Source organism: Falco biarmicus, chromosome 4 (genome assembly GCF_023638135.1).
Source record: "Falco biarmicus isolate bFalBia1 chromosome 4, bFalBia1.pri, whole genome shotgun sequence".
In the NCBI taxonomy this organism is placed as follows: Eukaryota; Metazoa; Chordata; class Aves; order Falconiformes; family Falconidae; genus Falco; species Falco biarmicus.
Window position 1 is genome coordinate 83,559,382 of NC_079291.1, and position 26,477 is coordinate 83,585,858.

A 26,477-nucleotide genomic window follows, 5' to 3' on the forward strand; every position below is an offset into this window, starting at 1 on the left:
CACGATGTCAAAAGCTTTGCTGAAGTCAGGATAGATGATGTCTGCTCTTTCTCCTCTATTGACAAGGTCTGCTACCCTGTCACGGAAGGAAATTAGACATGATTTATACTTGACATATCCATGTTGGCTGCTTGTTCTTCCCTTTTTAACTTCTAGATGCTTGCACATTGCTTGATTATATATTGATTAAATGAACGTTTATCTGTTTGATATATAAAGGATCCTGTTTCTTGTATGTGTCTTGAATGTAAGGTTGCATTTAAAACAGATTAATTATGTGTAACCATACCTGTAACAAAATTATTGCCTGTGTTTCTGTGGTCATCACTGAAGATGATGCCATGAGGCATTTTCCATACCTGCATCTGATAGAATTTGCTCTGTAGTGAGGCTCTGCTGTGACCTTAAAATTTCTTCCTTATTTCTGTCATTTAACCTGACAGTTGTTCTCAAAACCAAAGGCAAGGAAAATGTGTACCTTCTCATAGCACCGGAGTTTCCCAAAGAGAGCAAGATATTTTTTTTAATTAGAGGCATGACAGCACCGTGCTTCTGTTTCACTTACATCAGTGTATCGATTTCTGCCCTTATTTCTTCATAGGTAGAAAATATTGTCTTATTTGAACAGCATTGTTTAGATAGCAAGTTAAACCAAAGCGGTTCATTGAAGTTCACTTATCAGCTTACATTTCCCCTGAACAGGTTTTTTGGACTCAGGGTATTTTACAGGGAAGCCTGCAGCCCATGCACGGATTATCTGCAAGCTGGAAATGCAACTCGTGTGAGTGGTGACATTGCAGGCTCCTCTGCTTTTCCTGGGCTTGTCTCACCGTTGGATGTGAACAAACATTTTACAGTTCATGGCTAAGGGTGTAGGATTTGTGGTCCACTCTTTTTGAGTAGGAAGAAAATAGTCCCTCCAAGGCAGGTCTGAGCTGCATTAACCCAGGGTCACTTCTGCTGGCCCCACTCCACTGATCCTGGAAACACACAGAAGAAGTCTTATTCTCCTGCTCTTGCAACCTGACTGTTGAGGCATTTAATTCCTCTTCAGATTATTTTAATCCTATTCATGCTGCTATAGCAAATGAACTAGGCATTTGTATGCTGGATTCTCATCCTTCGTTCTGGATGCAGCTGTAGGAAGCGTGAAATGTGATCCAGGAGAGGAGACAGACTAATTGGAACATTTGCTTATTTCACCCAACCGGCGGCTTCCTTTTTGTGCCGCTTTTTTTCCTCATCTCTGCATGGAGGAGTTTGAAATCTGAATTACAAGCTTAACAAAAGCAGGGAACTAATTCCTTCTGTCAGGGCTGGTCATTCAGAGCAGCTTCTGTTTTAATATCGTTCTAAAAATTTGCTTCTGCACGTTGATTTATAAGGGTAGTAGAGCATGGATTGGAGCAACCTTTGTTTTTAAGGAGTTGTTGTCCAAGAGAAGAGCAGTTGACTTGTGCCCTTCACATAAAGTCAAGGAAGGGAAAGATATTCATCCTTCTGAGATCAAAAAGGGGCACGGAACAGACAGATGAAAAGCATTAGCTTGTTGCCAATATTTAAATGCAATACCACTACCTTAGTGTTTCACATCTCAAGTGTCATCTATTATAGGCCTCATTACCCCAAACATTAAATGCTGTATCATCTCATTTTCCCTGCTGTAGCTCCCTGCCAAGACTCTTCCATCAGAGCAGGAGGGTGGCTTTCTGTCAGAGATGGCAAACCCTACCCCCTTTTGTCGCATCCCTTTGAATTTTTCAGTGTCCTGCTGTGTCTCCCAGGGCTCCGGCTGCCCCGCTGGGTTCAGCGATGGTGGCAGCAGGCAGCTGAGATTGTTCATTTGATCTCCCCGTTTCTCTCCCAGATTTATGGAAGGTGACCAGGCTGACTACCTCCTCTGCATTTTGAATATACCCAGACACCGGGATGGCGCAGGCGAACCAATATTTTTTCCAGGGTGATCTGTGCTAGAGGAAGACATTACAAAACCAGAAGTTTTTTCTTTTCCTTCACCTTCTCTGTCCCTGGAGAAATAGATTCCAGTTTAGCTCCTTGTGCATTACAAGAAATGCAATTAAGCAGCCTCTGTCACTGCCATCGTAAGCACTCCTGAGACGTCAGCTAGGCTGGCTAAGGAACAGGTATTAGATCATGGCCTCAGTTTTTACGTACAGCGGAAAAGACAGATATGGCACAACGCTGTTAAGATTCCCAGTGGGCTCAAAGGAGTGGAGAAACTGGTTTCACCCCTCTTTTCCCAACCCCACGCCACAGCCAAGGCTCCTCTCTCTGTACCATGCTTTAATGGGGGGCATGCAGCCAGTAAAGTACCGAGCATTCTCACACAGACTTGCCTTCCCAGTTATCCCCTGTCTCCAAAGGAGGTGCTTCTGCAGAATGCCCCAGGGGTCACTGCCAGGAGCACAGGGATCTATAACTGCCAGCAGAGACCTTCGTGTGTGTATTGGCTCGCTGCGGTGTTGCCTTGCTGCAGCACGGCCGTGTAGGCGTTCTGGCAATCTGCCTCATCCAACCATCAAATCGTTTGGGTTGGAAGAGACCTTTAAGATCATCGAGTCCAACCATTAGCCCAGCACTGGCAAATCCACCACTAAACCATGCCCCTAAGCAAGCACCACATCTTCGTATCTTTTAAATCCCTCCAGGGATTGTGACTCCACCACTGCCCTGGGCAGCCTGTTCCAGTGCTTGACAGCCCTTTGGGTTGTGTCACTTCAGGAAAAGCCTCCAAACCAGGACAAGCCGATACAGATTTCCTCTTCTGCCTCCTCTCCCCATCAGACGTTTTGGACTGCGTTTGTTTTTCCCAAGCAGGGAGTGACTTAAGCCTGGTGGGGGGGAGTGGCATCTTAACGTGTTCCTAATATTTCCAGCACCACGGCTGGCATGAACAGGCCAGTAAACCTCAGGTCAGCCACAAATCATGAGCTTAGGACACAGACTAGTCGGGGAAGTGTTTTCTTTTGCTCCCCCAGGTGATGAGTTCTATAAAGGCGGTAGGCATTTTGGGGAGAACCCATTTACTTGGAGTGGGAATCATCCTTCCCGCAAATGCTGGTTTTCACTTCCCACACCCTGAGGGCAGATCTCACTTTAGTTTCCTTTCTGGTGTCTTGAGTCATGTTTTTCTGTTTTCTTCCTTTTCTATTTATTTTTAAACAAATGTGGGAGCGCAGTGTCAAACATGGACACCGACCAGCCCAAGTCAGTAAATTCAAAGTGAAGGGTGCAGCTGCATTGCCGGCAGCTGCCGGGGGGCTTTGGTCCGCTCCTGCTCGCAGACGACGTGCCGAGGCTGACAGTTTGTCAGCCTTCACTTCCCATTCTTGTCCTTTCGCTGGTCTGCACGGCCATCCAGCCCTTTGCCTCTGACTAACACATCCACATTTTAATTTTGTCCTCTGTAGGAGGAACACTACTTGCGTTCAGCCGGCCCTTAACTCTCAACAGCTTCTCCCCTCGTAAACCTCCTAATGGATAATTAGGATGAAGTTTTACGGCACGGCTCTCCTCTCGCTCCAGGAGGGGAAGGCTGGTGTTTAAGACCCAAATAACTGACAGCTTTCCATCTCCCCAGCCACAGCATGGTGGTTGTTTGTTAGCGGCCTGAGTTAGCAGAGCCAGGAGCCTTCGTTACTGACTGACAGGTTGATTCAGCATGGAGACCCCGATTAACTGCCTGTGAAGCCCGGCCGGCCCCTGGGTGCTCACACAGCTGCAGCCCACGGCGCAGCTCCTCGCCACCACGGGTGGGCTGGGGCAGGGGGCTGGAGGTGGGTGCACCTTCCCCATCAGTCAGCTCCTCTCCCCAGGCATGTGCCTCGCTCCCAAATGGGGCGGAGGAGTCAAGGCGGGGAGATAAAGCTCAGCTCTCATGTCAGCGGGAAATAAGGCTGGGGCAGGGTCTGCTGAAGCGTTGCTAGAAACAAGAAACAAAGTAAAACAGGGTTTTTGGAGGAGCCCTCCCCTTTCCGTCACACATTTAGGCCTGTTTTAAGAGGCTGAGTGCCCAGTGAAAGGCGATGTGAAATGAGGAGAAGGACAGATGTTACTGCAGGAAGAGCATCTGCGAGCAGTGCGGGCGCATCCCCGTGCAGCTGTGCTGCCTCCCTCGGATGGTGGCCGGGGCAGGCTGTGCCTCGCGCCTCGTGGCGGGAGCCCGGCGATGCAAACTTTGCTTTCCTTGGCGGTTTCTATGAGTTAATACCCACCTGATAGCCCAACCACGCTCTTTCCTCCTTAAACTAAGTGGAAAATACTGTGTACAGTGTGCTAACGATTTTCTACTGAACTTAAAGGCCAATCTTGGCTATCACAAGTGACCTTCTAATGAATTCTCTTTCAGCTGAACTTCTAACATTTAGAGCAAACCTAGTTTTGAGGGATGGGGAAGAGATGCAGTGTATGAATTCACAAGCGTGTGTTCAATATTTAATATCAAAGTTCACCACTGAAATAAAACGCTTTTTTTAGTTTGGAGATATCTGATCGCGATCTCTGTCTACAAAGTGAGGACTGAATGTTCCGGATGGAGATGAGATAAATTAATTGAGGCTCTGGAATTAAAAAACTTGTTGGCCAGGTCTTGGGAAGCCACAGACTACACCATGCGTAGCACTGGGTTGGAGTCAGCAGTGGGGAAGACATAAGGATGTCCCCTGTTTCAGGTCGCCACCCTGTAGACTTCTGACGGCTGTAGCTGCACCAGCACCTCTCTGGGATCCCAAGGATCACTCCTTGGGTCCTATCTTGGCCAAGCCCTGATTCCTACCCCAGAAAAACAGTTTGGGCAAAGATTCTTTCAATGACTGAGAGCGTGGTGGGCCGGAGAAGTTAAGGCCACCAGCTGGAGCATCTCTGAGCCCCTGTGAGACAGGAATACTGCTGAAGGAACATCTGCCAGCAGCCTTTGCTGCCCCACACCACCGCCACCGTAGCCAAGGGGACAGAGAGGTGGCAATGCGATGTTGACTTCTCAAGGGTAGTTTTCCCGACTTACTACAAGCTTTACAGAGGGGTTAAATTTACACTTCTTGGTCTGCTGGATATTCTGCACTGTGCACCCTGATAGGTTTGAGAAAATGAGTGAGAAAGTGTCTGTGTGAGCAGTTGTGTTTGTTGCAATGAGTACGGAACATTCATTTTTATTGTTGCCTTTTCTTCCCCCGTTTAAGTGGCTTTCAATGCAAACAAATTGCTTTTCAGACAATTCACAATGGGCTCAAATTCTCTTATTGCTGTTTACAAATGTGTTTATGAAAGCTCAGGCAATTCTAGCAATTATGGCAATATTTTATAGTCTGAGATGCATCTTCCTAGTACTGGTGGTTGCAACAATCTGACTTTGAAAATGCATCCCTCACTCCACCCTCTTCGGAGAAACTAAATCCCAAGCTCCTTTTTTATTACGTTGTAAGTTTACGTGGTAGAAATAATCTAGCCTTCTATTGCCCTGTAAAAGGGAAGTCAATATTTTATCTCTTGTTTTATAGCCATTGTAATATCCAACTAATACATAACAATGGTACATTATGATAACTTCATTATACTCTGATCATGCTGGTGAATAATGTATTGGTCTGAATTTTAAGCATGACGGAAAAATTACCGATTTTTATTGTTCTTTGGTATTTCTCAAATGTACCTGGCGCAATAACATTTCAGCCTGCTTTTTGCATCCACTGAGCCTGCCAATCCTCCTGATCAGAAAAGATGTAGTCGGGGGGCTGTTAGGTGTTGCGTGTGTTGCTAGACGTGTAGCACGGTACAAATTACCGAGCTGATATTTACTGATGCCAAAGTTAAAATGTTCACATGGAAATGCACCTGCAGTGTTAATCAGTTAATCTTTGTTGCTATTCCCTGTTGCACAGAAATAGGCGAAGGGCCAAATTTTGCTCTTATTACACCAGCACAATTTCGGCATCGCTGTGGTGACTCCAATTAGTTTACACCCAGGTAAATGCAAAGCAAATGAGAACAGATTCCTGCCTTACATTGCAGCAGCGGAACAAGTCACTGAGGCTTGCTGGCTCCGGCTTTATTGTTACCTTGATAACACCTCAAGCTCCAGAAGTCATGCTGATGCTCAAATCTCGCAGCACAGAGGACTTTCTTTCAAAGCAGGCAGCTCCTGTGCTGGAGCCATATCTATGCAGAGGTTATCATCCTATTCCCATGGCTGTGGGACATGCAGAGAAAAACAGACATTGCTCAAACAGCTTTGATGACTAAAAGTAAAAGCCCAGTGGGGTACTTGCAAGGTCAGAGCTCTAAGAGCTGCGCTGGCTTAGGCTAGCTGAGACTTGGCCCCATGCGTAGACAGTAACTCCATTTTGTCAGCGAAAGTGCTGGGCACCAATTGTTACTGAGAAGCAGTCTCTTTAGATTAATGTTTGATTCCTGCACTCAGAATTATTGACTGATGGTTTTAATTATAGTTGGTTTTGTTCTTATTAGTAACAGCATCCCTCTTGTTGGAAGTTCTTTCCATTGTAGTCAAGTGAATATAAGATTACGGGTATGGATCAGGAACCAGAATGGTGCCTGGTCAGGATGTGCATCTGGATCGATGTCAGTAAGGCTGTGGAGAACAGAGGTTACCCTGCTGAAACACTCTCATCAGAATGGCATTGTGTTTCTAACGGCTTTGAGAGGTTTCTAACACAAACAATAACTCATTCCTGTTTGAAATGGCACTGAAGTGCAGTGTTGGCTGCCTCACCCTGCGGGCTGTGCCGTGCTGCGGGCCACCGCACACAAAGGACATTTCATTTGTGATGCTGTGGAGCAAGCAGCGCTCCAGTGACACCAGTCCACCAGGCACCAGTTCATGCAAGGCCGCGGTACTTCCCACCAAGACCCATATCTGGCATTCATTTGCAAAGCCTAGCCTACACAGTTCGATAGGCAAGCCAGCCGTGCAATGTAAAAAGCAGGAAAAACCTGTGCGATTAGGGCTCATTAATGTAACAGGTTGCTTTGGGTTTACTTGCTCCGTCAATAACAAGCGTGCTGATGGGGTGACCTCGCCTGATCAGGAGGGACCCAGATGGCTGGCAGCTGCTCGAGCCAGCTCAGGTCTCTGTGGGTGCTGCTGCTGATTTTAGAGGAGATTTCTTCCATCTGGGCTGTTACAAGACCCCATCCCAAATAAATGCCGTTACAGCTGGGGTCTGGCAGGGCATTCCGTGTATCACTGAGCAGCCTTCAGGTGACCACCCCGCTGCCTGTGGGTGAAACACAGCTAATGACGATTTTTTTTCAACAAGCAGAAGGAAGCGCCAAGTGGCACGGTTCATGTCATTTCTCTCCTGGTTGCTTTCCTAGATGAAGGGCTGTGGGATATGTTTGTGAAGGACATCCCCCGCAGTGCTACCTCCTACACAGTCGGCCTGGACAAACTCAAACAGGGGGTGACCTATGAATTTCGAGTGGTGGCTGTCAATGAATTTGGCTATGGAGAACCAAGTCTTCCCTCTGTGGCAGTATCAGGTAATCACATGTTGTTGGGGTTTTTTTAATACCTTTTCCAATTGAATTTCTTGGGCTGGGGCGGGGGGAGAGGAAAAAAAAACCAACCCAGATTCTCGAGCTGCAACAAATAACCAAGGACAGTTTGTTTTTGCTTGTTTTAGGGTAAAACCAGAGTGATATAGTGGTGAATCAAGGCTGGTTATTACAGTATGCTTTACTCTCAAAAGGAAAAATCCATATGTGCCATTTTTCAGTTTGACAAAGAACCTTCTCAGGAATTTCACAAGTGTTTATATGTAAGATCTCTTGCCCTAAGACTAATTTACACAGTCTACAATTTATTTGCTTTTTCTCCTTTCATAGTCTGTTGGTTTGTTTGTTCTGCTTCCTTCTGTTTTTTTCCCAGGGTTCTCTGACAAACATTTTCTCTGTTATTTTGTATTTAGCTCTCAAAAATAGTTTCACAAAATTATTCCTGAGATCCTCTGAGCTAGCAGTTCCAGTACGATGTGATGCCTCCAGTTCCCCTTCATCAGAGCATCACCTCCTTGGTGATGTTCTCGGGCTCTTCCCACCCTCCCTTCTCTCTTATGCTTATTCCCAGAAAACAGGGTTATGGCCCAAACGTGCTTCCAAGAATCTCTTTGAGCAGCCTGGCACTCTGGGTGTCTGAAGGAACTTCAGTACCACAAAAAGCAAACCACTCAGGTGGCCACGTCTGGGTGGCTGGAGTTCAGTGGTCCATTGTGAAGTGAGGGAGCTTGCCCTTGGAAGAAGCTTTGCTTCAGGTCCCCTCTCACCCCACGGGGACAGCTGTACTCCAGGTTGCCTTTGAGCAATAGGTTTCATCCTTGCTGTGTTAGCAAAGAGAGACAAGAAGAATAAAAGAACCCGATAAAGCAGCTTTGCGATTCAAAATTCTGGAGAGTCATGAGAAACTGGCAATGCTCCAGTATCTGGAGTGGCTTTTATCTCTTTGCTCCTCCAGTGAAAAGCACCAACGCCGTTCAACAGTTACCCAGCAGGCAAGAGCAGTAAACGCTGCTATCGCCATCACGGCGGCGTTTGTCCTTACACAATTAACCACTTAGCCTGCGAGAGCTGTCTGTGGATTTCAGCGTGAGTGCTACTACCCTTGCTTTTCTCCTTCAGGACAAGGGCATAGACAACCCATTTCAAACATCAAGAGTCAGTGTTTTTCCTATCTGTGGTTTCACAGAGGCTATAACACAACGTAAAGGGTCAGTAATCATGTCAGCCTCTCCTTTCCTGGAAGACATTATTCCTCTGAAGCCAGGCATGCGTCTCCTTCTGATGCTTTTTATAAATAAACTGCTTGTTTGTAAGTTCTCCGCTGGAACAGAACTATTTAATTCACCTCCTTTTGATGCTTCAGTGTTCATCTCAAATTGCTGCATGAAAGTAAGAGGTTTCCGTTGAGATTCACAGTCATAAAAGTATAAAGCATTTTAGGCTGGCCACTTCAGCTAGCAGAGGGAGGTATAAATTGCACTGAATCTGCTCAGCCCAGCATGGCTCGTGCAGTTTGCCTTAGGACTTTATTGGCCTGGCCTGGCCACCTAGCAAAGAAAGATCACGGCTGCTTTTCACTGCTGTGGGATACCCGGTGATCTGGAGCAAATTTCAGCTCGTATCATCAGGCTTACAACAGGCTTGTGGTTAGATCCAGGGCTCAGGACAGTTGGGGAAAGAGAGTGCCTAGCTTCAGTGATAGCGAGGGGTTGGTCTCCTGGCATTACCTGTTCCCATCAGGTGATCTACCTTATGGACTACAGGGAAATTACACACAGCTGCTGGCTTGTGCTCCAGCAGCAGCATTTGTTTCACAAAGCTGAGGGATGCTGACAAAGAGACTATCACTGTGAGAAAATAACAATAGTTATTCCTTTAAAGCAAGACTGGCAAGATAACTCTAGAAGGGGGAAGTTAGTATCATTTTGCGTCTCCAGTTGAGGTCAAATGAGGTGAAATGACTTAGGACTGCACGAAATTCAGGCAACTGAATTGATCCACGGGCTGCACATCAGGCTTGGCTAAACTGATGGGGAAATGATAGGGAGTAGCAGTGAATGTTGGAAGTTGGAGTTAATGGAGGCACTGAAAGACGCTGAACCAAGAGTACTTTGTTCCCTGGCACTAGCTGTATTTTTCAAAGAGCCACTGAGTGGCATTTTGGAGAGGCAAGCCTCTTAAAAAGTGGAATAACTGTGGGTCATGACAGATGTATTAGTGGTTCCTTTGATGCAGGGAGTACTAAGCATACCGCAATAGTTAAGAAATGTAGGTGTGCAGAGCTGTGGAAAGAAACCTCCCTCTCTTTACTCGGTGATAATTTCTTCTTAGCTAAGAGATTCTGGAGTGCTGGTCTGGGTGTGTGAAAGCTGCTTGTGGAGATGCTGGAGCCGTGATGTGCTCCTGTTCTCTTTGCCATCCTAGAAGCATCAGCAAGCCCCTTGAAAGTCTGACTGCGGAGTAGACTTTGAACACCCCTCCATCCTGAACACTATCATAGATGCATCGTTCACTGTGGGGAAGGAGAGAAAATGTTGAAGGAAGAAAAAAAAAAAAAGGAATTGCGGTGGTTTTTTGGTTTATATTTTTTTTCTCTTTCAGCGCAAACGGAAGCCCCTTTCTATGAGGAGTGGTGGTTTCTGCTAGTGATGGCTCTCTCGAGTCTGATCCTCATCCTCCTGGTGGTCTTTGCATTGGTCCTGCATGGCCAGAGCAAGAAGTACAAGAACTGCAGCACAGGTAAGACATGGGCTCCATGCTGTGCACGCACTCTGAAGAGCTGTGGGAATTAGAAAGGTCTTCCCTTTGAGTCAGCATGGACTCTTTTTATAGGTATTTGGTTTGCAGAAGAATGATCTTTTTGCTGTCTGGTTTGATAGAAATGGCTTTTGCCTATAGCCTTACTGGGCAAAGAGTGCCTGATTTTATTAGGTTTTGGATGCTAACCAGCCACGGGCTTGGACAGGACAGCATCTGGAAGTCCCAGAGACTGTAGCAAGAGCCAAGGAGTCTGGGTCAAATGCTGCAAAATGACCACAAAAAAGGAATGAGCTGAGACTTCCTTTAGCTTTGTCATCGTTCCCTGGTAGATGGGGAGAAGAAGAAAGATTCTGCTTTTCAGTGACTGTACCCAATGCGGATATTCTAGGTCTGTATGTGTGAGGACTATATCACAAGCCCTTTATATTAAACAGAGTGCCCTGCATCTCACGTTCATTTCCTAAGCCAAGCTGCAGTTGCTGGGCTGGGGGTCAAGCGACAAGAAGGTGTCTTGGTTATCTGGACCTGTTAGACTTTAATGCATAATGAACATCAAGCTCTGAATTTTCCTTTAGTTACGATTTTTACCAGTCTCCTTTCTGAAAGGAAAGAGGAGCTGCCTGCTCTAAAACTAGGAATGTTATAATAGTCCCCTTTCAAAATGCTTATTTCTTGAAGTCTGATTACTGTTTTTACCTTTTCTTCTCCTTAAATGATAAAATCCTGGAAGGGTTATTCACACATGTATTTCTCCAGTAGCCTCCTCCATCTCCAGCAAGAAATTGCTCTGATGCCAGGAGGTGTCAAAAAAACCACATTAATGAGTGGGATCAGGTTCATGGAACTTTGTGCTACCTCTTCTTAGGGATTCATGTAATGAAGGAGTCTTCCAGGCAGTATTTAGTAATTTGGTCCCAAAGTGAAGATCTTTTCTTTCTTTATAATTCACTTCTAACACGTGTTAGAAAATCAGATTTCAGTCCCATGAGATAGAAGAGGTATGAACACCGTGGCATTTTACCAATTTAATACTATTACATATTTGTATGCATAGCTCATAGGAAATCTCTCATCTTCTTAGTTTTGCTCCGTGTTTGGGGGACAGACATGAAAAGACAGGTCAGACCTGTGCTGTCAGATACCAGTGTTCACACTGAGTCTTAATGTAGCACTGAAATTGAAGCCAAGGATAAAGCACCTGTCTGCTGCAAAGTGGCAATATGCAACCGGTCCTTCTCCCCAGGACACAAGCTGAGCTCACACCTTTGGGATTACAAAGACTGAGCATGGGAGAGAATAAGCTCTTGCTATATTTGATTACAAGAAATAATACACTTTGCTGTGTTTTTCCTCTTCTTCCAGTCCCCTGTCCTTTTCCCTGCCTTACATTGTCCAGTGCTTTCTCACATCTATATCGTATCCTCATTACAGCTCTGACATCTTTTTCCTATTTGCTATCCACTTACCCTTTCTCTTGCTTTCTTTCCTGCCTTTCCCCCCCCCCCCCCTCCTTTTCCTCTTTTCCTGCCTTTCCTAGTTTTACTTTCTCTTGCTTTGCTTCAGTCAGCACGAATGAGATTCATAGCACCTGATTTAGGACATCTTCAGTAGCCACTTGAATTAGTCACCGAGTTCCTATTTATAGTCGAAAGACAAGAACAAGCACTTTTGGAGCACAGTTCATCTGTGCTATTTTAGATACCTCCGAATGAAATGCATCCATCCATGACTCTTCCTTTCCCCTCTTTTGGCTCCTTCTGCCTGTTCACACTCCTGATAACTTTCTTCCCTTCACTCGGATTGTCCTCTTTCGCCAGTAAGAAAGGGAAAGAGATTTTCAAAGAATTAATGCTGTCATAAAATGCAAGGAAGGAAAAGTTAGCTCCTACAGTTGTATTGGGGGGGGGGGGGGGGGGGGGGGGGAAGTACCTTTGTTTCAGTGGATTCTTTCATTGCCTGGCTCCAGGTAAAACCATCTCCAATGTGGAAGAGTCAGTGACCCTGGACAACGGAGGCTTCACTGCTCTGGAGCTCAACAGCAGACACCTGAACATCAAGAGCACTTTCTCAAAGAAAAATGGAACCAGGTAAGAAGCTGGGACCACCACGCCCTTGAAAAAGGCTTTTTATCTACCTTCAAGCAACTGTTACATAGGTAAAGGGGGCTGTTGTCTGGAGGATCTAAGGAGGACTTTAAGGCCCAAGCCACTGCCCAGGGTCTGCTTTGGGTGTCTAAGCATTCAGAGAAATGACAACACTCAATACACTCACCCTTTATGTTCCCTAGGTCTCCTCCTCGCCCAAGCCCGGGGGGGCTGCACTACTCTGATGAGGATATCTGCAACAAGTACAACGGAGCTGTGCTGACCGAGAGCCTGGGCCTGAACGAGAAGCCCTTAGAAGTGTCAGAGTCGGAGGTAAGGGCTTCCCTTTGCCTTTTCAGATGTTGCCCAGTCACTGCAGACGTTCGTTTCCCCACTGAATCCTGGCAAGCCTTTGAAGTCCCAGTCCCATACCTGTGTTAGACTGTTGTCACTGTTTGTCTGCCTTGGGGACTTCAAAACGTTCAGTTCGCCAGGCTGTTTGCATGACATCTTAAAATTAAAGTGTCAAAGGAAAGAATGACAAGCAGGACCCAGCCAGGGCAGATTCCAGACCTGACCTTGGCAGATATTCACAGGTTTTGTAGTGTTACCTAGAAACACAAGTGCAATCAGCCAGGCAGTGTGTGCTGACCTCTCTGGAAGGGGCTGCACGTTCCGTTCTGCCTGTGGGCTGCAAACTTGGAGCAATTTTGGGAAAACATCCCTGTGCTGCGAAATAACCAGCTGGCAGCAGCTACTGCCTGGATGAGGTTGATGGTGGGACACGCTTTGGGTTGTTGCATTGACTGAAGCACGGCGTGTGGCTTGAAGTTTTCACAGTGCCCTTTTTAGACAGCTACAGCATACACCAAAATCTGGAAGACCGGTCTGGAGTGGTGATAACTGCTGCCTCTGTTACTGAGCGAGTGAGTGGGGAAGGAGTAATGGCAGGGACCACACGGCCATGGCCATGAGGGACCAGCATTTGGGTTTCTGAACACCCCAGCCTGCAGCCTTAGTCCAACTCAAGAGGAGTCTTCTGCTCTGGTTGCCTTTAGCCTATGTTCTCCAAGGAAAGAGGGTGCGTGCTGGCATGATCCTTCTGGCAGCGCTCCATCTCGGGTCTTATATCCCCTTTAAGAAGAAAGAAAGTGCTTGCGGTCTGTAAAAGTCCAACAGTGGCCAGGGGTGAACAGGCAGACTTCAAGGAATATCCAGAAAGGTAAATCTGTCTCTAAAATCGTGTGTCATCAGCTGAGCTCCTGATGAATCCGAACTGACAGCACAAGAAGCGAGCAGTGGGCCAAACCACTCGGAACCCGACCCTTCTAGCAAGAATAAATCAAAAGCAGCAAGTAGTGAAAGAAGATGACAGTTTTCATCTGTAGCTTTTCTGCACCTGCAGCTACAGCTGCTTTTCCTGGCTACCTAGCTCTCACCTCCTGCTAATTACCACCGACAGCCTGCTGCTTGGTGCTGCCCTGTGGCCAAGCCGGCGTGCGGGCAGCTTTCCTGGGTGTAGCTGAAGCTGCTGGCTGTGCAACGCGCAAGTGTTACCCTCCAGATGAAACCCATAGTGCTTTGGTCGTGTCACCGTAACAACCCAGCATTAAACCTGTCATTAAAACAGTTTGCTGAGCATGATCATGAATTTAGCACTGGCACCTTTTGACATTAATTTCAATGCCCTGTGTGGTATTTCCCGGTAATGCACAAAAGTCTACTCGCAGGGTGTCATTACTGCCTTCTATATGCACTCCCTGTACAGCATATAGAAGAAAGTGGGGTTTGTCTCTTTTCTTGGGCTATTATTAATATTATTTATTTACTGTGGATCGCAGTTGAGCCTGAAGGTCTCAACTGAGATTCTAGCGTTTCTGTGAATCTCTGAATGCATGTGAGTATGTGAACAAAATATGAGTTTTTGTGAATCTCTGTATGCATGTGAGTATGTGAACAAAATATGCCTCCTGTTTTTCCTTGGGCCGTAGACATACAGCCCGTCTGTATAATGTCTTTGATGCTTGGGTTTGGGGGTTTTTTGGTTTGTTTTTTTTGTAGTGGGGAGTGCTTTTAGGCATGAAATGTTAATATGCTCCCAGTAGAGGTAGCGATAGGAGATGCTGCTTTTTGATCAGCCTGAAAATGCTGTTTACATTGGCTGGTACAGACGGGAGGTGAGGGTGGGTTGGGGCAGAAGGGGATATAGATCTTTGACCACTCTCTTTTCAAGTATTCCTGTACCTATTAGCTCTTCCTGTTTGTCTTTTCTGTTCTTTTCGTTTCTGTTCTCAAAGGAGATCTTAACAGGCAAGCGCTGTTTTCTGAGAATTTCAGAATTTCCATCTCTCTCAGCAGGCAGGAACGTTTCCTGTTATATGAAGAGTTAAAACCATCTTTTTATATAAGCGCTCTACACAGGTTTGGTCCTCTGCAGGAAAGGGGGTCCTGGTGCTGTTCTCCTCTAACACATCTTTGTGTGGATCTCAAATTCCACTTAATCCGATGCACATTAAGGGCAGGCAAGGCCAAAACCTGTGCTTTGGCTTTCCACTCGCCTGTCATCTCGTTGCTGCTTAGTCTCAGCTCTGTTGCCTGAGGTGTCAAGATTTTGTACGGAAAAGAAGGAAGCTCACTGGCTTCAGGTCTCATGGGGTTTACTGAACATGAAGAAGTCGGTGAGAAACTCTGGGGCTGCCTGACTGCACTTAGAGCTGCCGCGGAGCCTTCCTCCGAGATCCCTCCTGATGAGGATAGCGAGAGAGAAGCAAAGGAAATCAAGCAGACCAAGCAGTGCTCTTAATATTCATAAATCAAGTGGTTAACTTACTCCATGTCATGAAAGCCAAGCACCAATACTGTTAATGAGGTTAAAGTAGTTTAATTGGCAGGTATGGAGGAAGGTATGCAAAGAGTGTAATTTCTAAATGATTAATAATAATAGGCTTTTAGATAATGAGTCAAGTGGACGAGGCTCTGGACCGATAATCTGAAGAAATTTGGTGTTTGCCCTGTACAGAAATGTGGTGATGTATCTGCAGTGTCATCCAGCCATGGAAGAGCAGTTTTACAGGAGGGGAGGGGAGGGTGGTGTGTGTTTGTTTGTTTGTTTGTTCTCACATGTCCTTGTGGTCTCCCAAAAACTGTTTTCAGGAGATAATATCCTCACAGATTGTGCGCGTTATCAGTCAGTGCTGAATCCTGGCAACGCTGGGGTCTTGCCCAGCTGCTCTCTGCAGTCTAGCTGACTTTTGCCTTCTCAGCTCTGTAGGAAGATATTCTAAATTTCCACTTAACACTTAATAGGGAATATGGTTTAACTATTTTCCGATAAAGTTCTCCAGTGATTTTGACAGGTTGGGCACCATGTGGAAACCAGCTGCAGATGACATTAAGTAAGCAAGGTTTCCTGTGTCTGGAGAAATCCTCTTGCATCCTACCTTGTCTCTTTTACAGCGTATTAATGTCATGTCAACCAAAAGAAACTGCTGCCACCTATATTTTTAAAAATAATCTTATAAGGATGTTTCTTATGCAATCACTATATAATATATATATATATAATTGGAACTATTTTCAGTTTCCTCATTGACTAAGCTAGCTAACTCTGGTCGCTGACTTGCCTCTGAACAGCGCTTGCGTGTTTCATACTGTCAATAAAACACGTAAATAGCCCCTCATTTTCCGTATTTGTTGTTTCATAGGCATCCATGCACCTTTGGTTGACAGTCTGTAATGTCACCGCACACCCAATCACACTCCAGCCTATGGAGGTTTCCAAGGTAACAAAGCCACAGTTGCACAGAAGGGAGAAAACCAAAAACAAAGCAAAAAGCCCCGTAGCATTTCTGTTTGCTCAGTAGTTTAAAAAAAACACTAAAAAAAGTAATCCTCTAGAATAAGCCGTCTGGATTGTCATGCAAAACAGGTTTATCTTGCTTCTTGATTTTCACCGGAGCAGAGGGGGGTATGGGATGGCAATTTAGAGAATTCCTTCCTGGGAAGGGCAGTTATTAGTACCTTGCTCAGAGCAGACTTTAGCAGATACTTGAGTAACATGAACAGAATAGTCAGTTCCTGCCTGTTCTGAAGGGAGCACAAAGAAAACGCGTTGTATTGATTCTAATAAGCAGGTTATCCTTTCCAGCGTCAGTGCTAATGATGGGGAAAGGCTGAAGCTCGTGCAGCTATATGCATTTCATGAAAGTTGCTTCTGAAAGACCCTGGCCTTATTTACAACAAATTAGTGGTTTTTTCAGCTGGTATAATGGACTAATTGGTAGACAGATTATCAGCAGGTGCTACTGTTTTAAATTCCCTTGTTGTGTTCATGGCAAGTCCAAGTGACACTATTTCAAGTGGCAGCAGCCCATCCAATAATGCTTCTGGTATTTCTCCTCTTTATTATGTTGACTTCTGGCAATCTCGAAAGAACTTGGCTTAGGTACAGTAATTATATTAGTTTTGTGGGTGAGGATTTTTCTGCTAGGGATGGTCAGAAATCAAGTGGCTCCATCAGTGTTACAATACCCATCAAATCATGTGTCAGTCTTCTGGTTACAGCTTCTTCTCAGCATTTCTGCTTTGAGCTTCCAGCCTTTCAGTTGTCTTTATGTTGCTGTGTGTCTGTGGGAACATCAGGTATACCAGTAAGGAGCCACTAGAAGGTTGTGAAGTTTTTTCTCCATATGCTTATGACACCTCAACTCAGCTGTGATCCATCTTTCCAGCAGGGAATTGTTTCTTTGGGGGGTGGCTAAGCATGTCCGAGTCAGTAAGAGTGATGGTGGATTGGGGAAGGAGTCAGAAGACGTGGGAAAGGCAGTGGCAGTGTTGTGCCTTTGATGAAGGGAATATATCCCTGACAGCTAGAGGAGTTCACACCTTCAGGTCCTGCTTCTGGTGAGTAATCCATAACCACTTGCATCTGCTCAGAATGCAGAGACTTTTATTCTGGATGCCCACATCATCCCCCAGCTTCCCAGGGACTTGTTACCTTAACGTTAGACTATGGAGCTGCAGCATAATCTTCGGAGATGTGGGTTTAGGCAAAGTGCAACAATTTATTTCTTGGTAAGAATGAAGGAGACCAGGATTTGAGGTTCTTTTGGTCTGCAGGTGAAGTTGGTTGTGTCTGCAGCCAAGGACCAGCCTGCTGGAGCTGTTGCTGCCGTACCTGGCCATGCTGCCATATCTGCAGTCAGCAGAGGCACTCTGGCTGGAGCCCCTTGCAAAAACAGAGGGGGTGGCACTGGCAGGATGCTCCCCACATGGTGCCAAGGCTCTGGAGCTGCTTTCGGCACCCACTGGCTGTCAAGCAGCCCAAATCTGGGGATATTCCAGGCATGCCGCAAAAACCACCTGTTCAGGCAGGTCTTTGGGGGGGAGTTGGGGGTTGGGTTCCCGAGGCTGGCAGCTGCTGCAAAAGAGAGTTTTTCTAGGAGATAGGCTTGCTGAGTTCCTTCTGGAGTAATTATTAAATGCTGGTAGGGTTTTGTTGTAATAGCAATTACATGTCAAGGCACCTGATGCTTTGCCTTCTTAAAATAACCAAACAGTACGTAATTCCGAAAGAGCCAAAGCATAGGGTAACAGCGGAAGGAAAATTCTGCAAAGCTGTAAAGAGCTGCTTTGCTCAGACTTTTGAAAAACTCTGAGAAAAATTTCTCAGCTCTGTCCATCACCCTCTGTGCTGGAAAATGGGCACGAAATAGCATCGAAGCAGCTATCTAAGCAAAGAAGTGGGATGATGGATGCTGTGCCCTTTTCAAACGATGGTTTGCAAGGCATTTGAGGATTGTTCTTCAGAGACCATTAAAAAGGAGCTTTAGAGGAGGGAGAGACTGGTTGTGTGGCAGGCAGGATCAAGAAGGATGTGTGTTTGCTGTGTGGTGTCATAGATCAGAACGATACCAACCTTTTGAAACTAATTGCGGCAACTAACAGTTACGAGCTGCACTTACCCGTCTCTCTCTTGTATGTCTTAGGCAGCTACTACTTTGATATTTAATTGCCTTTAGAACGGGCTATGCAGATTATTGTGAGGGGGGAGGGGGGAGAGGAATTTTGCATGCTTGAAGCAGAGATTTTGAGAGAAGCCATGAGACATGGAAATAACTGGGTAGATGTTTGTGCGCTGTATGGGATGTGGCTGTTATTGGTGGGAACATTAGTGAGAACAGAAGGAAAATGTGTGCTTAGGTACTGCGGCCAAGGCTGTGCCGTGGTCTCTGTACTCGGAGGAGATGTACGAGCCCTCTGTGATTCCACCAGCTGTATTGCAGCAGCAGTGCTTCAGAGAAGGGGCAGATGCACAAACCTGATCTGGTTACATCTCAATAAAGCTCCCGCTCGATGTTGATAGGAGCTTTGAAGCCATCCAGCCACCATGCATAAATGTTTCAGGGGTATGAACCACTCTGAACACGTGGCTGTGCCTGAGCCATCCCGAGAAAGCCACCCCCTGCCTGGCTGTTCTCCTTTTCCAGATTTCACATTCTCCTTCTTCTGTCACCGCTGGTTGCGTGTCTTGTTGTACCACCAGTAACCAGCTGGAACATACAGATAGAGCTGTTTGCCTGGAAAAAAAAAAAAAAAAAAAAAACCACCACGTGATTTTGCTTAATTTCTTTTCAGTGATATAACTTTTTTTCAATATGTCACAAGGTTTGGAAGCCAAATCCAGAACGGTGTGCCGGTGGCCTGGTGTGACCAGCACAAACAAGCACGTCTGGCTAACTGGGGTGCGTTTGCACGGAAGGCATTCTGTCTGCCCTTGCATCAGAAAATAGCGATTCTCAAGTTTAATTGCAATCTTTTTGATTACTTGATTGAAAGCTGCTGGGTTCCCTATGACATCTCTATATTTCCCTGCATCTTGTGTCAAGGAGGAACTCCTGGCTCCCGCTGCAGTGTTCTGCAGTGAATTAGAAGGGATTTCTCTGCATCTCTTTATCACCAGCATCCATCAGGGGACTCTCACTCTAGCAGCAAAACCAAATACAGCCCAGCACGTATTGCACTTGGACAACAACCCGTCCTACCCTAAAATTACAGCTTTTGTCAGCTGGTGATGTTCAACTTATCTAATTTCTTCTAGAGTGGAACAGGCTAGATCATAGAGGCTAATGGCTGAATATTTTATTTTATTTTTTTTTCTCTCCTGATGCTCCAGGCCACTGACTCGGATTATGAAGACGAGTTGCCAAAGCACTCCTTTGTGAACCATTACATGAGCGACCCTACGTACTACAACTCATGGAAGCGGCAGCAGAAAGGCGTGAAGCACCCAGCATCCTACAGATACGAGGAGTGTGCCGCCAGCGAGGCAGAACCCTATTTCCAGACTGTCATCACGACACAGAGCTCAGGAGGGGTGTACACCCCAACGGGACAGCCCGCGCCCGGCTCTCGGACTCCAGTGACAGGGTTCTCCTCCTTTGTTTGAGCCGGGGCTGGAGGATACAGCCGAGCCACCGGCGGCACGCAGGGGGACCCGGCACAGTGACTGTGTGTGCGTGACCGGGGCGCTGAACTGTGGGTAACTTCTCTATCAGGGTAGAAACAGATGGGAACACGGATGAGGCTGGGTGGGTTGTTGTTTGGGGTTTTTTTTCTGAAGACAATCAACTCTAAAAAAGATGGAGCTGAACTAGCTGAAACTTTTGTTTTAGGAAAAAAAAAAAAAAGAATTCTGAAAAGTGATGATTTTAACCACTTGTGAATAGTAGGGGTTTTTTAACCGCTTTTTGTAACACTGCTTCAGGAAGCAGCTCCCATGCCCTTCTCTTCCCTCTTTCTTTCTCTCCCCTCCTTCTGTCCCCCTGTTCCCAAACAAGGAGGTGAATTCCCTAGATGCAATGAGTGACTCTGTGATGTGATTTGAAGAGAAAACATAAAACCTCCCAGGGTCCTTTTTCTTCCTTTTTCTCTGCACTTTTTTTTTTCTTTTTTAATTTTTCCCTGTCATCAAGGCCAAGTAGGAAAACATAGAAAAGGGATAATTTTTTACACGAAAAGCAGACACCTCCTCTCTCCTTTTCTCATTGCTGCTCCCCACATTAGGAGCACTGGCTGATCAAGTGTAGGCTCAGATGTGTCACTGTCTGCTCTAGGCTCACTACTGGTGTATTTATACTGAATTACTGACCTGCTTTTCTTTTTTGTTCGAATGGGACCTGCTGAATTCTTTAAATATTCCAACTCCAGGGCCTTTGGAAGAGGAGATGGCTCAAAAGAGCACTGTAGGCAGTGGTGAGTGGAGCAAGTGGGAAGAATTCAGACGCAAGGTCAGTTTATTTTTGGTGTGGCTCTAATCCTCCCTGGTGGACTGCATGTGCCATTCGAAGGGGTCATTTTTTAAAAGTCAAAGGACTCAACCCAGCAAGCTAGAGGGATCTTTCAATTAAGATTGCAGTGACAAGCTAGAGAGTCTCCTAATTGATGAGGTTTTTGATCATTAAAGTTATTGTGCCCTGTCAATAGAAGTTGAACATCCTTTCTTGCCCAGACTCTGCAGTGCTGCTTACTGGTCTGTAAAAAAGCACACAGTAGCTGGATTTGATTTTATTTTTTTAGTACAAAGACATGTCACGCAGACTGGGTGAGTTTTGGTGTCCACAGGTGCCTTTTATTGATTCTTCAGCTTCATATCTGGGAGAAGTAACAAAGTGTCTCCAAATAAAGCTAACCAGGTTTTTCAAGCATTAGGGTCATGAATTACCTTGTGCACGTTTACAGTCTGCTTTGTGCACTTGGAGCTACAGCCTTTGGAAAGAAGAGAGGGGATTTTTAGTTTATTTTCCATCCTTTTGTATAGCTCCCTTTTTGTTTCCTTATTTTCTATCCTTTTCCGGAGTCTGTCATGTTTAGCAGCAAGTTGTTTACTAGCAAGGAAGTTGTCAGGGGGTTAAAGAATCCAAGTTTAGCCCTTGGACCTAGCAACAGTCCTGGATCCAGACTTTTTACCGCAAGAGTTTGAAAGGTGAACTGAGAAGCAGACAAGTTCTTGCCACTCCAGCATCTGGCATTTCCTCCCAGGTGGATGAAGGTCAGCCAGGAAAACTGGTGTCCTGCTGCTTGCTAACCTCCCATCAGGGCAGGTGTGAGCACTGTTACTGTTGTGAATTGTCCCTGTCCTCTCTGGAGTGATGTGGGACAGCTGTGGCACGGGGGCAGGGCGGGTGTCAAGGCAGGCTGTTGAAACCCACCTGGTGCTGATGATGGTGGCTGCCTGTTCCTGTCCATGGGGGCTGGTTAGAAGTAGCCTGGTGGCATCTCAACTGAGCAGTTGAGGTCCAAGGGCAAACTCAGCCTTGCTGTCACCTGTCAGTGCCTCTTGGACAGGGCAAATTATCTCCGAACTGCCGTCACTCTTTGGCACTGCCTCAGAGCACTGCTGCTCCTGGTGCGTACAGATTCTGGATAGCTTTGGCGCTGGATTGCTGTTCCTCTCCAAAGGCTCCAGAAAGAAAAAGTTCAAAACCAAAAAAACTCTAGTGGGTGTGTTTAAGGGCTTTTGAGTTTGGGATAACGATCCACAGCTCATTAGATGGCAAGGGATACGCAAAGACACAGGCTTGAGCCAAACCCCTGTGAGCCATCCCCCTCTCAGCACCTGGATCGGATGTATGTGGGATGGAGAAGGGGCTCCAAAGAGGATGAGCTGGAGCTTACTGTGAAGAGGAATGCAAAGCAAACAAAAAACCCACTGCCTTCTGTGCACTTTGACTGTTCTCTTAAGCCATATGGACTTTGCTTTAATTACTGAACTGCCAAAATTTGTTTGCAGTCTGATTTTTTTCGTTTCTTAGACAAAATTATCTACGTGACTTTCTGACTTGTTTTCTTTCTCCTTTGTTATTTCCTGCATCAGATTACGTATTTTAAACACCTTGTTTTATATACGTGTGACATAGCAATGCAGTTGCTGATGGGATTTTAATGGCGCTTACCCAACAGGTATGAGAGGTAGTGCTACAGGAGGAGCTTTTCAGGGACCACTAAGGGCTTAGGGATGTAGATTGGTAGAAAGTAGATCGAACACCGAAGAGTTTGCTCCCAAGGAAAGCATAGTGCGAGCAGCTCCGTTATCTGCTGAATATTGCCGGATCTGAATTGATGTAAGGTGCAGTCGCTCCCTGGGGCTGATCTGATACCACACTGAGCAAAAAAGCAAGAAAACCATGGGGAATAAAGGAAATGGACTTCGTGGCCACTGCTCCACTGAAGGACAACACGGGGAGCAGCACAATCTGTATGAAGCAAGGAGAAGAGACTATTCCTTTTTTTTTCAGAACCACCTTCAACTAAAAAGCCTGAGCTTGCTGAGGACCTGCCAAGTTGGCTGTATGGCCCTTTTCTTCTGACTGCCACTGAAATAACAGGTTAGGTGTGATTCCTTTAGGACCTGTTGATCCAAACAAAGGTATTTCTCTTCCATTCCAGTCCACACTATTGTCACTCCCAGTTATGTTTTGTTTAGGTGCTGGCTTTTCTTAAACGTGGGTTGCTTTAACTTAGGCAATCACAGAGTGTGGATGTGCACTGCCCTGCTCACCCCTAAGACGAGCATAAGTTTTGTGTTCTGCTGCCCAGGATATGTATAGCTACACGCATGATGCCTGTGCCTTCTTGTTAACATGCTGTACTTGTAAAATATGAATAATGGGTAGATTTTATTTACCTCAGATATCAGGTAAATTGTTCTATCTGGAAGGAAACACTCCATCAGTTAGCAAGAAAGCTCTATTTCATAGCTGTAATCTTTGAGAATCGCAGCCTTGAAATACGACTCTTAAATGTTAGTTGTCATGTTACAATAACTTCACCCATCAAATCCACTTCTGTTTCCATCATCCTCTTTAGAACAGTCTTGAAAAATGAAGACTTATATTTAAAATGCCTTCTTAGGATATTTTATTTGTATTTATTTATTTACTTTCCCATGTTTCTCAGGTCTCTTGGTGGCTGTTACTGAAAAATAAAAACAGCGTCATGAAATGACCAAGGGAGACATTTCAGGGAATGGTTTAATAGGAGCTCGTTTTTCACGCAATAGCCATGGAAATGTCCAATTGCCTGCAGGAAAAAAGTGCCCAAGTCTTCACCCACCCATCCCCCAGGGCTGAGATGTCAGAAGCCACCACTCTCAAAAATGCTCCCAGTACTCCCAATGGGACCAAACATCTGGTCGTCCCTATCATAAATCACGTGCAAGAGTGCACATAAGTGAAGGAGCTGTAGTGTTGCAGCCCACTCTAAGTGGAGCATTTTACCCCCCAAAAAGGCCATACCACATATGGTGTGTCCCCCACCACCACCCGCACCCTTGGGTGCGCTGTTTTCCATTCCATCTTTTAATGCCCCGATGATGGTGCAGGACCAGTGCTGCACGGGTGCAAGCAGCAGCGGTGAGGAGGGACAGGAGAGGGCATTGTTCTACTTCCATCGGTGACAATCTCTTCTTCCCCACCCCGGGAGTCACCCCTGTGGAACCCCTTCATGGGGAGGGCAGAAAGAAGTGAAAGCACAAGAGCAAAGGCTTTCATCAGCATTTACTAAAGGAATCACACTGCAGGCAGCGGTACCACTTTTGGAAGCAGTTGGTATTACTAGAGAGAAGAAAAAAAAAAAACGTACAGAAACAGAAACTAATCCATTACCCAAAAGGATTTTTTTTTTCCTCATATTTTGAGTGTTAAAGCCGGTGATGCTTTGCAGATGGGCCAAGATCTCATTTTTCCGGCTTATACTCTGCCAGAATCTGCTGTAGCAATTGTTTAGAATAAATATCCAAGTCTGTCTTGACATGGGGATACATTTATTATCCTTGTCATTGCTTCCCTCAAGAACTCCATTGGGTCATCCAAAGATTATCCAATCTGCTCTCCAAAAAGGGAGGAGAGAGATCTGTTTATACATACAGAGCGCTGGTGTCTTCTCCTTGCTCTTTTCAGATGAGCAGGGCAACTTGTTTCAGAAAAACCCTTTTAGAAAAGGAATTTATCAGGAAACTGAAAACACAACATACCCACAAGAAAGAAAACCTTTGGCAGGGCCACTAGACATCTTGAAGACCTAGAGACCCGTGATGTGGAAGGCTGGATATGATCCCAAGACCTCCTATCTTTAGTGATCTCCTTTATCCATAGCAGCCAGAAGGACACATGCAATGAAGGGTTGTGTTTGGAGAGGAAAAGCCATTGCAGAGCAGTTGCTGGATGGGCAGGTTGTAATGCAAACACTTTCATTCAACCTGGAGTTCCTGCTAGTTCCATCACACATCTTAGGTTGTTTCTATAGGTTTTTGCCAGCAGGTGTGGAGCCCCTACACCATCGTGGCATTACCAGAGGTCACGTGGGAGGAGGTGTGCTGCGGTGGTATTTACACAAAGCCACCAGCATGACAATGTGGTTGTACAGTATCCATTGAAACCTGACAGAAAGCCACCCTTGAACTAGAAGCACATCACCCCAAGCCTGAGCACATTGGGCTGGGTGTGGGCTTTCAATGGCTCCACCTGACAAGTCCCTGCAGTTCTTTGTATTTGTGTTTTCCTTTGCTTCTCCCCCACATCTCCACCCCCAACCCTCCCAGACAAATAAAGCTGGCTTGCACTTTGTGAAGGTGTAAAGTTTGCCACCCCCGGTAGTAGAGAGCCACAACCGATAAGCACACGTGTGACACGTGGGAAAGGTGAGGTATGTTTGAACAAGGAGTGAGGTACCACTGCGGCTTGGCTTCCAGGCTCTGACTCTGAGTTTTGTCTTCTCAAAGCTCCCACCTGCCCATTTTAAACGGCCTTGGAGCCTCCAGACTTGGCAGGAAATTCATGATTTTGATGCTGTTTGATCACTGTGCACTTTCTTGGGGCTTGAATTGCTGGATATAGAGACTGGAACGATGCAGAGCTTGATATCAAAGTGTTTTCCCATTTATCTCTGATACTCTAGATCTTGGAAGGAGACCTTTCTGCTACCGCGGAACGGTGGTGTTCTGCTGGTGGGGCACCTGGGAAGTGCCACCAGCGCTCCCCCACCGATGCCATCGTGCTCCCGGGCAGTGCTGGGACCTGTCACGGTGCAGTGGGAGCTCTTGAGTAGCAGAAAGGTGCAAAAACACGGCATTATGGTGAGTTTGTAGCCGGTCAATTTGCCACTCTTGGGATGGAGTCCATCCTCTGGTTTGGTATCTGCTGTCAGTTTAGGAGTAGGACCACCTTACACAGCTGTGTTTGAGTTACCCTTCGGTGTACTATGGTTATTGGATCATTGCTTTTGATTGAGTGTCTCCTTGGGGAGTTGCCCTGGATTTTTGTTCCACACCTCTTGTTGGCCTCACCTTCACCACACCACTATTTTATATGAGAAAGTTACTTCTTCTTTTGCAAACTTGCTTCTAATTAAAAGAACCCTTTTTGAAATGTGTGTGTCCTCGGTACATTTATTTTGGGGAGGGGAAAAAAAAATCTTTTCCAGCCTTTTCTGTTATGTTTGGCTTGAAGAAGTTTCTGGATGTCTTGCCAGCATGCTCACGAGTTAACAGCTCAGGACAGTGAAAATGTAACCCAGGCTGAAATTCCTCACTGTTAGTTCTGGACTGTAAAATCTTATAACTCCTGCTGCTTTTCAGCTCAACTGACACTCTCAAATAGTTTCCACCCAAAATTTGACCAGCCCCTAAATATTGCGTTATTCTGCAGTGATAAACTTCCTCCAGATCCTTAATACAGGAGAGTCAAAACCCATTCAGAAATGGAAACCTGGAAGCCTGTGGGGCCAACATTTTGTATGCCTCCATCCTCCTGCAAATAATATTTCTCCCCCCCCCTGCAGCATTGTAGCGGCTGTTAATGGGTTACCACATCCCATAATGGGTTCCCTCATCCCACAGATGTGCTGGGGCTGGGGAGGCTGGACCCGATCCCAGCTGGTGGCAGTCAGGGCAGCTCTGTTATTCCAGGGTGGTGGCTGGTGCTTTTCACCGTCTGAGCATCTGGCCCGGAGAAGTAAACTAAACACAGTCGGGTCGGCTACAGCTCTGGTGGGAGAAATGAGGGCGAGAAATCAATGTTTTCCAAGTGGGAGAGGGAGGAGATT

The 26,477-nt window shown here is 46.0% G+C and overlaps 1 protein-coding gene across 4 annotated transcripts in view; it reads left to right on the plus strand.

Moving 5' to 3' along the window:
• The window catches only part of SDK1 (sidekick cell adhesion molecule 1), a 412,596-nt gene extending 386,795 nt beyond the window's left edge, over positions 1–25,801 (plus strand). For all 4 annotated transcript variants that reach the window (XM_056336241.1, XM_056336245.1, XM_056336244.1 and 1 more), the window contains 5 exons: positions 7,354–7,518; positions 10,135–10,272; positions 12,260–12,380; positions 12,581–12,710; positions 19,552–25,801. In XM_056336241.1, the coding sequence (XP_056192216.1) occupies positions 7,354–7,518; positions 10,135–10,272; positions 12,260–12,380; positions 12,581–12,710; positions 19,552–19,824 (827 nt within the window). In that variant the 3' untranslated portion in view covers positions 19,825–25,801. The remainder of the gene's footprint in view (positions 1–7,353; positions 7,519–10,134; positions 10,273–12,259; positions 12,381–12,580; positions 12,711–19,551) is intronic.
• The last annotated feature ends 676 nt before the right edge of the window (positions 25,802–26,477 follow it).